This window comes from Podospora pseudopauciseta, chromosome 6 (assembly GCF_035222475.1).
Source record: "Podospora pseudopauciseta strain CBS 411.78 chromosome 6, whole genome shotgun sequence".
In the NCBI taxonomy this organism is placed as follows: Eukaryota; Fungi; Ascomycota; class Sordariomycetes; order Sordariales; family Podosporaceae; genus Podospora; species Podospora pseudopauciseta.
This window is the reverse complement of record NC_085895.1, coordinates 3,296,841-3,309,899: the sequence shown is the minus strand read 5'-3', so window position 1 is coordinate 3,309,899 and position 13,059 is coordinate 3,296,841. Positions and strand designations below refer to the sequence as shown.

Genomic DNA, 13,059 nt, shown 5'->3' with positions numbered 1-13,059 from the left:
AGAATCGGACGAATCAGGAGCCACACCAAGGAAAGGCGCCGTGCCGAAAAGCCGTTCCGTTGGCTCGCACGCCCGGCCCACCACCTCACAATCACCGTGTACCCTTCTCTTTTGCTTGTGATGGACACTTCGGCCAGGGTTGTGCTGCTGCCGCAGGGGCCAGTGTTGTTCTGGCAAACTCACGATGGTTCCTGCTGACCGGTACTTTTCTTTTTAATTATCTTTTCCCCCTCTTTCCTTCTTCCTTTTTTACGTATTCCGTTTTACCCTTTCTCTCCCCTAAGTATCCGTGTTGACGCCGAACATCGTCACTTGGTGGGGGCCATTCCGCCTTAGAAAGCCATCGTATCATTGACGACATTGTTTGCAGCCACCTGGGCCTCCCCCCTTTGTTAAGTAAGTTCCGACCACACCCGTTAAAGTTTTACGAGTTCCTAGACCAGACCTCTCTCACTGCCACCGCTCGGAGCTACCGTTGGTTTGTAAAAGGTTCTGCAAGTGCTGGCCTGATTCTTCGGCCTGTCGTACAGTTTGGCATTCCGCCAGTTTGGCTCTACTAGGTTTCTTTCTTTGCCCAACAAACTCTTGTCCTCTGCCATAGTATTAACGACGAATGAAGAACAAGAGGTAGTCAACATCTTCACTGCCTGCCAGTAGCATGTCTGCGAGGTTCCATCCTTGACCTATCATTCCCCCACCATGTCCTCGTTAACAGCCGCATCCACCCTTACTCGCCGAGCTCGCTGTGCTCAGGCTACACCAAGCTCGGTTGGGGCTGTCCTCAACCTCCACCAGCAACAAACACGCAGCTTCAGGTTCAGCCGAACATGGATCGTCCACATCGACGCTGACCATGACCGAGATATATGCCGCCGCTACCGCTTCGCTCGCCAGAGATATGCAGACATACTCCATCGGCATCTTTCCTGGGACAAGAACAGCTTCAGCAGGCCATCAAACCCATCCAAGTCCTCACCCTACGATTACTGGCGCACCGATCAATCGCCGAGTCTTTCCAGGAACAGATGGGCCAGCAGCAATATCCCCAACAAGACCCCCGGGAACCCCACTGGCATCCGGCCTGGCCAAAACATTGAGGATGCTGAGAGGGCGCCACTGGAGCACTTGCTTTTCGGCAAGCAGGAGCGGCGGGCCAAAGTCACAGCGCTTGATCCGGCAGACGTCACCAAAACCTTCAAGTCGTATCGTTCCCAGTTCGCGGGATTTCAGCCCCCACCACTCGGTGTTGCACAGGAGCCGATATTCTACGACGGCCCGCCACCCGAGGCGGAGTTGAAACTCTACGGCAAGGTCAAGATCGATTCAGAACCTTGGGCCGCTGTCCCGAAAAAGCCAGCTCCAGCTCCGCGTAGCCAGTCTGTTCCAGATGTCGTCAATGCTCTTAACGATAAGCATGCCGAGGTCTTGTGGAACGAAAGCAACATCACTGGGTTGGGACAAGGTCTTAACACATCCGAGTATAACGACCTGGACAAGTATACGCCCGTTGTCGATCCAGCCTTAGACCCAGTTAAGGATCAACCCGAGGAGTACAAAGATCTCGGCAGATACGTTCCAATCAAGCATCAGGAACCGGATGGAAAGCCCACGGGCCAAGAAGAGTCTTCCGAGTACGAAGACCTCGACAAATACGGGCCTGTGCGCTCTCATGAGCCGGATGGGAAGTACAAGATCGATCCAGACTCAGAACCTGCACCAGAAGACCTTGGGAAGTATGAGGATGGCGTCAGCTCGCACGAACCTGACGGAAAGTACAAACCCATACAGCAGGCTTCGGTGAGTTCAGAGAAGTTGGACAAATACGATGCGGCTGTTCGTGCACATGAACCGGACGGGAGATACGCCCCTGTCTTGGCTGAACCCAACCTCGACCCCGCTGAGATTGCAGAGTACAGCAAGCCATTTTTGAGCCATGAACCCGATGGAAAGTATGCAGAAGCCTATGTTCGACCGTCGCAAGATGAAGCTGAACTCGCACGATACGAGGCTTTCCGCAGTCACGAGCCGGATGGAAAATATGCGCCCGAACAGTATCAGGCTGGTTACGATCCTGTCGAGCTCCAGACATATATCCCTTTCCGCAGTCACGAGCCCGATGGCAAGTACGCGGCATCCCATGTCGCGCCCACACGGGATCCAGCCGAGTTGAAGAGCTACAGAGCCTTCCGGAGCCATGAGCCTGATGGGAAGTATGCGGTATCTGAGGCCGAATCTGACCCCGAACGAGTGGAACTGGACAGTTACAAGGCAGTACGAAGTTGCGAGCCTGACGGCAAATACGCCGCAAACATCAACGCCTCAATCACAGAGCCAACTGATCTGGACGAGTATCAAGGGGGGTTTCGCAGCAATGAGCCAGACGGCAAGTATGCGCCCTCGGCAGAAGACTTGAATGAGGGCCCCGACTTGGGCAATCACGAAGCGTTTACACTGGAGGACTCCGAGACGAGTCGCACCGCTCAACGGCAGAATGCCATACCCGCAGCCAAGGATGAGTCCGAGATCACCACTGAGTTCCGAAAGGTCGTTCAGGAGTTGATGGCCAATCCAACTGCCGAATCCGCTCTGACCTCACAGAGGTCATCGAGCCACCAATCTTCAGATGGCAAAGAGACGCCCACACCCAAAAAGTCTAAACGACTCACTGGCCAGTACGTACAGGATTTTCCGGAGGATTTCGCAGTATCTTGGAGCACCGAGCCCTCTGTGGCCAACTCATCCCTCCTCCCAACCGATTTGAGCCCGTCGTCTGGCCGAGGTACTTACACATCTGGACAGGAAAAATTAACTGATGCCTTTCACAAGTCATCTACCCGTCAGGAACAGACTAGAACTGAGACAACTCCCGCCAACCTCTCAGAACCAGTACTCTACAAGATTTTGGCCTATGACCCCGTGATGCAGGCAATAGATGTTGCCGAGACCACGTCTGTCGTGCCAGACAGCGCCACACCCTTGAGCCCAGCCGAGGTTCTTCTTCGGATCTCCAACCCCGCCCGCTTCTTCCCTCATTTTGCCCCTCTCCAAGCCCAGGGCTTCGAGATCGTTTCCGGCAGCGGCGATGTCCTCATCTTCCGCAAGGTTCGTGAGCCAGTCGTTGCCAAGGAGGAACAGGTCGCTTCTACCAAGACGGTCCCAGCTTCATCGCCCACTTCACCTGTCAACCCTATCGACATGACTGGCGGTGGCCTTGTCCCGGAGTACAATGTCGCGGCCGGCCGGTTTGCTAGTCCCACTGGCTTCGTCAACTACGACTTGCCTTCGGAGAAGACGATCGGCCGCTATGTTCCGCAGGGTGAGACTTTCTTTAGCCCGGGTCAGAGAGCAGAGGAGATGCATGAGAGGCACTCGGCGTGGGAGGAGAAGCAGAAGAAGGAGAAGAAGAAAGGGAGTCTTCTCAAGCGTCTTGCTGTTAGCGCGGCTGGGGTTGCGGGTGTTTCGTTTGGTGTTGCTGTGCTAGCTGAGGGGATGAAGAATGAGGGGAAGGGGGTGAAGGTGGTTAAGAAGAACTAAGCTACTTGGTTAACGGTGGTCTCTATCATGTCTTTTTTTTTTCTTTTGTTTCCTTTTTCCTATTTCTCCCCTCATCACCCTAGGGGTTGGTTCCCAGGGTCCGGCGTATCATTCATGGGTCATGCATTTTGGCATCATCTGGGAGCAACATGGGTTCGGGATTGGAATCATGGGGCTGCACTACCTTCGCTTGGGGCAAAGTAACGGGGGAAAGTACACGCAAGGAAAAACAGGGACGAGATTATCACAGGGACGGGATATGATAGCAATTATGCATATGAACATTTGTGACATTGGTGATATTTCTGAGCTCGTACCACTCAATGCTGCCTTGGATCAAAAGTCGACATGTTGCTCGACAACCAAAGTTTGGCATCTGATATGTGTGGATGACTTTTGCCGAAGAAGAATAAAGGTGTGATAAATAAAAACGTAAAGGTTCAGATGAAGAATTGCGTCTGCTCAAAAAATACACCTGCTTTGCCATGGTCATGACGATGAAATGATCTGCCCGTTCTGCGTCCAAAATGATAATGGGATGAATGAACTTGTCCTGTTCCCGCAACCCAAACTTTTGCCTTTTCCCTCCATCAGTCCGTTATTCCTTGTTGCGTTTGCCTGCCATGAAACAAAAAGTAGTAATACAAAAGAAAGCTCCCAATTTTCCGTCCCTGCCTCTCTGCGTACAAAAGTCATGTCATTACCCTTCTCCATCATCCCCAATGTCTTATCAGTAGGTTTGTTGTTATGTAGGTTGTGAGTGCCAATTAACGCTCACTAAACCCCTGCCCGTTGTCCCTCTCCACCGACCGGTCGCCGATGGATCCCCGCAGGTCGTGCTGCTGGGCGAGCTTGGAATGCATCTCGTGGGAGTACTCTTGGGCGGACCAGCTCTGGCGGCGGTCGATGACGGGCTGCCATTCCTCTGTCACGGACATGGCGCGGGTGCGGGCGGCGGCGGTGCGGGTTGGGGAGGGGGATTTGGTTGTGGTTGTTGGGGAGGAGACTAGGGAGGTGGTGAGGTCTGTGGAAGGTTGGGTGAAGATTGTGGTGTTGAAGTGGGGTTTGTCGGAGGACATGGTGGTGGTGGTGTAAGTGGTTGTGGTGGTGGTGGTGGTTATTTTTAGTGTAAGTGGTTGGTGGGGTTGTCGTTGTTGGCAGAGGTATTGAAGTTGATGGAGTTGTTTGTTTAAAGGTTGAAGAGATGATTGAAAGTAGGTTGATGAGGCGAGAGAGATGGAAGGATTTATCGTCCTAGGATATCATACCAGACGTCAGACCATCTCCATCGAGCCTGCTCGCCGTCCACCATCCGTCTCGTTCATCAGCGTTCCTTTGGCGGGTGATCCTTCCTCATCGTGCAGTTTGTGTTGCCACTGGAGCTGTCCTGAGAGGTGCGCAAGGGCCTAGAATTGCGGGGCACTTGACCGGTTGTGGAGGGGTGCATGGGTGGCAGTTGGGTGCTTTTATCGGCTTATCGCGTTGTCTTTTGGGTGATTGATCGGGAGATGTCAGTGCTGCATCCGAGCTGAGGTGTGCCAAGCAAAGAGCTTTAACTATTTGCTTGTTTGCTTCGTCAACGACGGCGCGGATGGGCGGGCGTGTTTGTCTGTCGAATCAATGCGCGCCTCTCTCTCGACATCTCGATCTCGATTCTTCGAATATGGGCCTGGTCAGGCTGAAATAGGGCACATCACTCGAGTGATCGGCTTTTTGGAGCATCATATCTGTGCCTTTCGAATTTCCCGGCGCGTTTTAGCTCGAAATCTCGACTTATCACCTCGAATCATGATGCCCACTCCCGGGGCCCTCCCCGTCGCGCCGCTCCAGAATGTCTGGCGGCGTATTCGACAGTGACGTTTCATTGCTGAGACCAGACTTGATTGGTGGTGGTCGGGGTATTTGCTGGCTCAATCTGGTACTTGTTGGAGTCCTGGGGCTCCTTGGGCTTCGCGGTATCCGCCAGAAGCTCCCTGATCGGGGACTGGCTGATGTGGGCGATGACCTGGACATTGTCGACCTTGCAGCTGATGGTATTCTCAGCCGTCCCAGCGCTGTTGCCGGGTCGTTGACCTTTTCGCCGAACGATTCTCTCACCGTCCGCCGCGCCGACCTCGAAGAACGGAAAGACCGTGGAGATTGGAGAGGGTGATAGACAGAGGGGCTTCTTAGCCATGATCTTTGGTGGACAACCCATGATTTTGCTGGTGTTTCTATGGTGTCTCCCTCGAGCTCAGCGGGATTTGGTGCGCTCCCAAGAGCTGGTGAGCTGGTATCGAGCTCGGAGTATCCGCGTCGTGGAGTCGGTTTTGGCCTTTGTTGTGGGTCAATCCTCAGGGCTGGTTGGGGCAAGTGCTTCTTCATGGCAATTGGAGGGTCAGATGGCAGTACTTTTTGGGCATCCATCTGCATTCTCTCACGAGGGTCTAGTCTCGGTCCGCTTCTTCTCGACGTTCCCGGAGCATATGCCCGATGATGTTGCCGTCCAACTTCCTGATGCGTGGCGTTGTTGGAATGCCGCATCTCCTTCTCCAGTCCCTTTTTCCGCTTATATCGTCTAATCAAGCACCAAGCTATCGTCGAGAGGATGAGTGCTCCGATGAGTAAGACCACCACCATCACCACGATGCTTGAACCCTGGTTCAAGTTTCCAATCACAAAGCCGCTTGTATTACCCCCGTTTGATGCCGCGGTGTCTGGTTCCCTGGTGTCTGGCGCTGCCCCCCCGGTTTCGATACTAGGCCCTCGACCCCCATCGTGGTTTGGTGTGGTGTCGATAATGAGGCTCGTCGAGTCGGCATCGTCAATCGATATGACGGTGGTGAAAGACCGGGCAACAGCTGTGGCAACACCCATTTCGCTCTTGGCGAGTGTCAAGCCCGGCGTGAGGGGATGTGTCTTGAACAAGGTTAAGTCGGCTTCCACCCAGCGGATCTGGATTGCTGGCCCAACTGTTACTCTAGCACCCCAGGCTGTTCCATCACGAGTATAGCCCCATACGCCGCCGCGGTAGTCGGTGATATCTGTGGTGCAAGTAAGGCCCTTTGGTACGCAGTATGCAACAGTCTCTCCCTTTTCGACTGCAGGAAAACCCTCGGCTGTTCTTGTCCTGGTTAAACCGCAACTGGGACCAACATGGAACCCTTCGGGGCAGACAGCGGGAGAGTAATAGTGAAAACCTCCGCCGGCGATGTTGGACTGCCAGGAGGGCGGGTCACAGGATGCTGGGCCGGCCGTTGGGAAGGGCGGATACTGTGAAAGCAGCCTGGTGGTCGTCAGGAGCCAGGTGGTGGAGCACGGGGGCGTAAATATGGAAGTTAATGAAGCCAATGGTGCCGTGCCACCATGGGCTGCACTGGGAGCTGACATCCCGGCCAGCGTGGCGATTGCGAAGCCCTGCAGCCAGCGGGACCCGAACGGACATGAGATGCGGAAGATTTACGGATAGATGATCTCCAGAGCGGGTGCCACAGTCGTGGGGGATGTGGCTCACGATCTGCTTAAGATCTCGCCAGAGGCTCTGCCGGCCCCGATGCTGCGTATCCTTCATTTATTTTGCAACCGCCCAAGCCATCCTTTCACGACGAATAAAGCTGTCTCGCTTCAAGCGCGACCCCGGGTTCTTGGAACAAGGCAGATCTAGCGAGAGGCACTGGTTTCCGCGGTTCAATCAGATCGCCAGCTCGACCTCTACCGAGCACCTCGCCCCAGGGATGTTGGTGGGTTGCTGAGCCGGAGAGAGGAAGCAGTTGCGGCACAGTGTGTCACAACCACCAACCATGCCAAAAACAGCCCTCATTTTTCCGTCCCAAATCTCAAACCCCTTACGCACTCGACCCCACGGCCGGATGAAAGGGCCCAAAAACGCTTGCGCAGTCAACGCACAATCATCGGACCGGCGAAGCATACCATACAACAGGAATCACCAACAGATCATCTGATACTGTGATACACCAGCATCGCGGCCATGTCGAGGAACTTCTCTACGCGGCATGATCACCTCGATCAGACCTCACCGGTCGTGCTTTATAACTAAATATCTGTCCCTGCGTATTCTTCTCTTTGGAGCAATGGTTCTACAGCGCTGCCATGTAGGAACCCGCATGCCCTTGCCGCCACCATACTGATGGATTTCGCTATTCTGAGAAGAGCTCATGAAAGTCCCCATCTCTATTTTGGACTGGTGAATGCTCAGGCACGGGTTTGGAGATGCTCAGCTTTCCCGCTCCCATCACATGAAGTTAGATTTTTCCCCTCCATCAGAAGATGATTCAGCAGTGGTGTTTTTCCGGGTCCGGGAAGTAAGGCGGCCAATCAGGGGTGCTTGTTCCATGGGAGGAGGGTGTGTGAGAGCTGATCTTGTCAGCACCTTGTGTCTTTTTTTCGATCTTCCGGGTGGGGCTCAATGCGAGGAGTCCGCGTGCGGGAGGCTGAGTTGGGGGTGAGCTGGGCGGGTGAGCTGGGCGGGTGAGCTTGGCGGGTGCCTGGGTTGCATTGGGGAGCCGTTTGCGAAGGGGTCTCACGGCACTCCTTTCTTGGGCGTGCCTACAGACGTCTTGACGTGCAGCGAGGATGGACAAAGTAATACTGCATGTGATGTTATCATCTCAAGGCAGTCCGTCTTGCCCTTTTGAACATAAGCCGTCCCAAAGGACTGTTTGCATTGACGTTTCCCGGTGGTTGAGGTATACTTTCGCAAATGTTTTGATTCCAGTATCAAGCTCAACACTCCTCGTCTTCGATAGGCCATCTGCCAGCATTCATGTAAATCGATGGCTCTAGACCGCCGGACCCGTGCCCTCTTCAGCAGTCTGTCTATACTTCGACTGGACAGCACTCCACATACTAAAACCCAAGGTCACAACTCCTATGGAAAGAGAAACTGCTTGATCAAGGCCGGTGATTGCCGCTGGACTTCTGGGGCCGTAGAACGACACTCCCTGGGCCAGAAACGGAGCGCTTTGTGCGTATAGTCCTGCGGCAGCATAGCGGATGGCTGTTTGTGACGAGCTTGTAAATAAATTGGCCCCGTCGATACATGGTGCTTCCTCGCCTAGCTCATCCTGGCTTTGACGGGAGAAAACAAGGTAGAACAAATGCCCGTTTGCGATTGATGGAATCGCAAGGGCGGCCATGAAGTCCAGGGTGATAGTGTCCTGTTGGCGGGATCTCGGGTTGAGCGTCCATGTCACGAGCACGGCAGCGATGGTGAGTAGCCAGCAGCTGATGTTTCCAGGGCTGTAGAATGATGACACTAAGGATAGCGTGTCGTTTATATCATCGGGTGACGACATGGTGGCGGTCAAGTTGGGATGGGTCTGTCTATCGAATGAGGAGGTCAAGGCCATGGACGTCCCACGGAGAAACTATGTGCGGGGTTATATGCGATAGGCCGCAATTATAATCGCGGTCTGGGACTACCATTTCCTGGGGAGCAAAAGATTGTGGCGGTGCTTGACAACGCTGATAGGCAGTTGCCGGTCAGGCTTTCGAGCAGGCGGAACAACCCAAATCCGTGTACATTCCAGATAATAACGGGAAGGGACAGTCCGGCATCATATGGGCCTCACTCCGACACCGTAAGTCTTGCAGTTCTAGCTAGACTGAAATCAGATACATGGATAACTCCTGCTCTCTGGATAGATAAGGATGCTGTCTTGCATGTGCAACCTTGCACAACATGGAGGCTTCGATCGTAATTGGCTCGAGTGTCTGGGAGAGTGTCAACTACAGCCTCATCGTCGGGTACTAATGCTTGAGCCCGAACTGGAGCAATTGCTGCCGTGTTCCAGGCTTGCCCTCTCGTTTTGTGTATAAGAGAATCGAACTCACCCTTTGACTTTTGCCGACCTTCATCCTTCGTTTCACCCAAATTCGCGACAATGAGCAGCATTCGAAGAATAGTGACATTGATGTCCGACTCGGACTCTGACTCCGAACCTGGATCAGGCCCCTCAGTCGAAGAGTCTCTGCCATTACATTCAACGACCAACACTTCAGACAGAGTGCAAGCCGCCGTGCTACAATCGGACTCTGAACCCATATCGGAACCCCAATCAATCCCCTCACTTCAGAAGCGTCTTCCATTTTATCCACCACGCGCTCCAATCCCAAACGACCATCTGCAATACTTCCGGAGCAACGACATTCCCCGATATCTCTTCCGTGTATACACACCAAAGTCATGCGGTGAGACCACTACCTCGCACGTTCGCCCACTGTCTACAACGGCCCCAGGGCACCCGGAACCCCAGTGTCTAGATATCTTCGCTTCATTCCATCCTGACATTGCACATCGCTATCCCGACCGGATTACCCATCCGTCAGTTACTGCTGAGCTTCTGAGAAGACATTTCAACTTCGCCTGTTGGCCAAACGCTAGCTCAAATTGCCCGTTTGTCAGTTGGAGCAGCTCGCTGCTTTTTGTCCTGCATTATGCGCTTTGCAGAAGCGCATATTTCGACCATCGTCGCGACTCCAATGGCAAAGTAGCTCCTGGAGTTAGGACCAATTGGAAAGATGTAAAAGTCCTCTTGCTCGACACCACCAAGTTGCCTCGACGCACGTTCATTTCCGAAGTAGAACTTCTGAAATTCTTTGTTTCTTACGAACCCGACAAATGCCAGTCGGAAGAGGAACCGTTGACTTTGAAGAAGCTGCTCAACCTACGGCTTGAACGCCACAACAAAGGCTATTATTACGGGGAGTACCTCTCGCAAGGTGACCTGAATATAGCAGGTGCCTGTGTGCAGACGGATCTTGAGTCACTAAAAGACCGTGGCTTATTCCGCTTGGTCCCAGTGCTCGGTGAGCAATGGCGATGGGGGAAGAATCTCGTCCGCGGTGGAGGTATAATTTCACTTCGCAGGAAGCTTCACAGCTCGGATAACCCTGCTTCAACGGAAGAAGTTCTCCAGGCCATCCACCTTGGCGAACTGTTTTACTCTCGTCACTTGGACCTCACAGTACCTGCGGCTGCTATGTTTCTTGCCCTCAAAAAAAGAATTCGGCAAGACCCCGTCATTCTCGGCGTCTTCAAGGAAAAGTTTCGAGGTGAGTATATTCTCTTCGGAGCGGATTGTGATGACTCAAAAAAGATAACAACTTCCACTTCCTACAGCTGATATCACCGATGTCTACCAGCTAGTAGATACCAGCGTTCCCACCGAGCTGACGCTCCTGGAGGTCACGCAGTTCAGGATTCTCATCCAAGACATCCAAGAACATTTTGACTATTTGGAATATGTGGATGGAATGTTTTCTGATGATGACACGGAGCACGACGAGCCTACCGATCTAATCGTGGACGCAATGGCGCATTTGGACTTGCCCTCGGAGTAAGCAAGCACTGTCCTTTGCCACTGCCCTATGTGCACTCTCATGTGCCCTTCGCCAGATTGAAGGGTCATTGGGATGTCAGCACGGACCGAACATGAACTGACCGAAGGCATACCAGCACCGATAGCTCTTCCTAAGTTTGTGCCGGGTTGAAGATGAGATTTTGATAATCTTCCAGATTGACTGCAATGGGTGAAGTTGGACTTTGAAAGACTGAATTGAAGGCTTGGATTGGGTCATTAAGCACATCGTTTTGTTTTGTTTGGAGAGAGCCTTTACGAAGCCCTCTGTTTACCTTATCTAACTAACACCCCCCATCCATATTGAATTTGACTATGTTTCAAAGGATCATTATTTAGCGTTAAGGGATATCTAATAGGTCGTCAAGAATAGTTGAAAGACGTGGAAATACAGTTAAGAATGCTTAAAGGGTAATTTAAAGCTTTAAAAGATAGTTAAAAGGGCGTTAAAGGATAGTTGAAATGCCCTAAAAGATAGTTTATAGCGATTTAGTGGATTGTTGACATGGACTGGAAGCGCGATACCGACCAATGCTTTTCTCTTTTGTTAGGTTATTTACAGCAACCGGTCTAAGCCCAACCAAGTGCGCAGGTATTAGTATTCGTGACGCAACTCTATTGGACCGAGTGTGTGGCCTGCTGCCAGATACGTGCCGTTCAGGCACCTAGCCGACGACACACCATTTGCGTTTGATGCTTTGTTTATCTTTTCCACTCCCTTCCACACATATCAAGCCAAAGGTTCTTCCATTAAGTTCTTCCATTAAGTTCTTCCATTGACCTGAATGCAATCTGGCTTACCCCAGCCTCACCTCTTTTTCTTCCCGATTCATTCAGCACCTAGGAAGAATCACCGCAGCCCTTCGCACAAGTCGAGCACCTTAGACAAGGTCACCATGGAGACGGCCCACAACAAACTGATACCATGCTACAAGATCCAATTCCTTTCGACCCTCTTCCACCAAGAACACACGATTTCTTCCGAAATTTCTGAAGCGAGCATATTCCACGATATCTATTTCGCGTGTTTACACCCAAATCCCACGGAGAAACAACTGACGGCTACGTCCGCCCGCGCTGCACAACGGAGTTTTCACGGGAGTCCCAACAGCTGGATATCTTCGCCTTGTTCTACCCTCATACTAGAAAGCGATTCCAACACAAGCTCACCGACCCTCGACATACCGCCGAACTTCAGAGGAGCCATTTGAACTTCCAGTGTGGATCAAACTGCAAATTTATAAGCTAGAGCAGCTCGCTTCTCTTTGCGCTGCAGTATGCGCTGTACATAATGGAACACCTTGATCACTTGCGGGATTTTCGAGACCAAGTCAAACTTCTGATTCTCGATACCACAAAGCTACCCTCGACGACCTTCATTTCCGAGCTGGAACTACTCAACTACTTCCAGCAGTAAGAGACCTACGAAGGGGATAAATCCCTCAGGTGGCTGCATGATATTCGATACAGCAGGGGTGGTGAGAGTGGGAATTACTTTGGGGCATATCGCTCACAAGGTGGCCTGAAAATCTCAGGTACCTGTGTGCAGACAGATCTCGGTGCACTCATTGACTAGGTCTTGTTTTATTTGCTTCCGGAACTCGGTGAAGAGTGGCGCTGGAAGTCTCTGGTTGAAGATGGGGGCATCCTGTCGCTGCGGCAAGCGCTGACACTTAATCATATGCATCGCAATGTTCACGGCTTATACATATTGGTGAAAAGGGAAGAAGCCTTTCTCGCCATCAGGCTGGGCAAAATATTCACTTCGGGTAAGTTCGACTTTACCGTTCCCACGGCTGCCATTTTACTCGCCCTCAGAAAAAGAGACAATAAAGATCCCATGATTATGAATGTCTTCAGAGAATCATTCTCCGGTAGGTATGTCTATCTTCATTACGGGAAAAATTAACTGTCTAGACTTCAAGCAGATGAAATCAAAAGTCTTCACCTGGCCCATATGAAGGCTCCAATGGCGTTATGGCTTTCCGAAGTCTGGCAGTTCAAAAGGATAATCGACGATCTGCATTGGCATTTTAAGTCGAAGGAGGAGTAACCTCTCTGATGGAATATGCCATAAAAGTTGTACTGGCATGTGTCAAAAATGTGCAGCGCCATCGAAAGTACTCTGATCAGGCCGAATGTTATACAAGAGGTATCCAACGGGCAC

At 52.2% G+C, this 13,059-nt stretch overlaps 4 protein-coding genes across 4 annotated transcripts; 2 read left to right on the top strand and 2 right to left on the bottom strand.

The window, feature by feature from the left end:
• Positions 1–130: 130 nt before the first annotated feature.
• QC763_608030 (uncharacterized protein) lies at positions 131–3,534 on the top strand (the record flags this gene model as incomplete). Its single annotated transcript, XM_062914638.1, has 3 exons — positions 131–396; positions 620–2,672; positions 2,853–3,534. The coding sequence occupies exons 2-3, from the start codon at positions 700–702 to the stop codon at positions 3,532–3,534; spliced, it is 2,655 nt and encodes an 884-aa protein (XP_062763345.1). The 5' UTR covers positions 131–396; positions 620–699.
• A 767-nt stretch (positions 3,535–4,301) lies between these two features.
• On the bottom strand, positions 4,302–4,613 carry QC763_608025 (uncharacterized protein; the record flags this gene model as incomplete). The annotated part of the gene is made up of 1 exon (XM_062914637.1): positions 4,302–4,613. The coding sequence occupies one exon, from the start codon at positions 4,611–4,613 to the stop codon at positions 4,302–4,304; it is 312 nt and encodes a 103-aa protein (XP_062763344.1).
• Positions 4,614–5,310: 697 nt separating this feature from the next.
• Positions 5,311–6,903, bottom strand: QC763_608020 (uncharacterized protein; the record flags this gene model as incomplete). Its single annotated transcript, XM_062914636.1, has 1 exon — positions 5,311–6,903. One exon carries the CDS (start codon positions 6,901–6,903, stop codon positions 5,311–5,313), a length of 1,593 nt encoding a protein of 530 aa, XP_062763343.1.
• Positions 6,904–9,335: 2,432 nt separating this feature from the next.
• On the top strand, positions 9,336–11,194 carry QC763_608005 (uncharacterized protein). Its single transcript, XM_062914635.1, has 3 exons — positions 9,336–10,587; positions 10,655–10,871; positions 10,991–11,194. The coding sequence occupies exons 1-3, from the start codon at positions 9,417–9,419 to the stop codon at positions 11,007–11,009; spliced, it is 1,407 nt and encodes a 468-aa protein (XP_062763342.1). The 5' UTR covers positions 9,336–9,416; the 3' UTR covers positions 11,010–11,194.
• Positions 11,195–13,059: the final 1,865 nt, after the last annotated feature.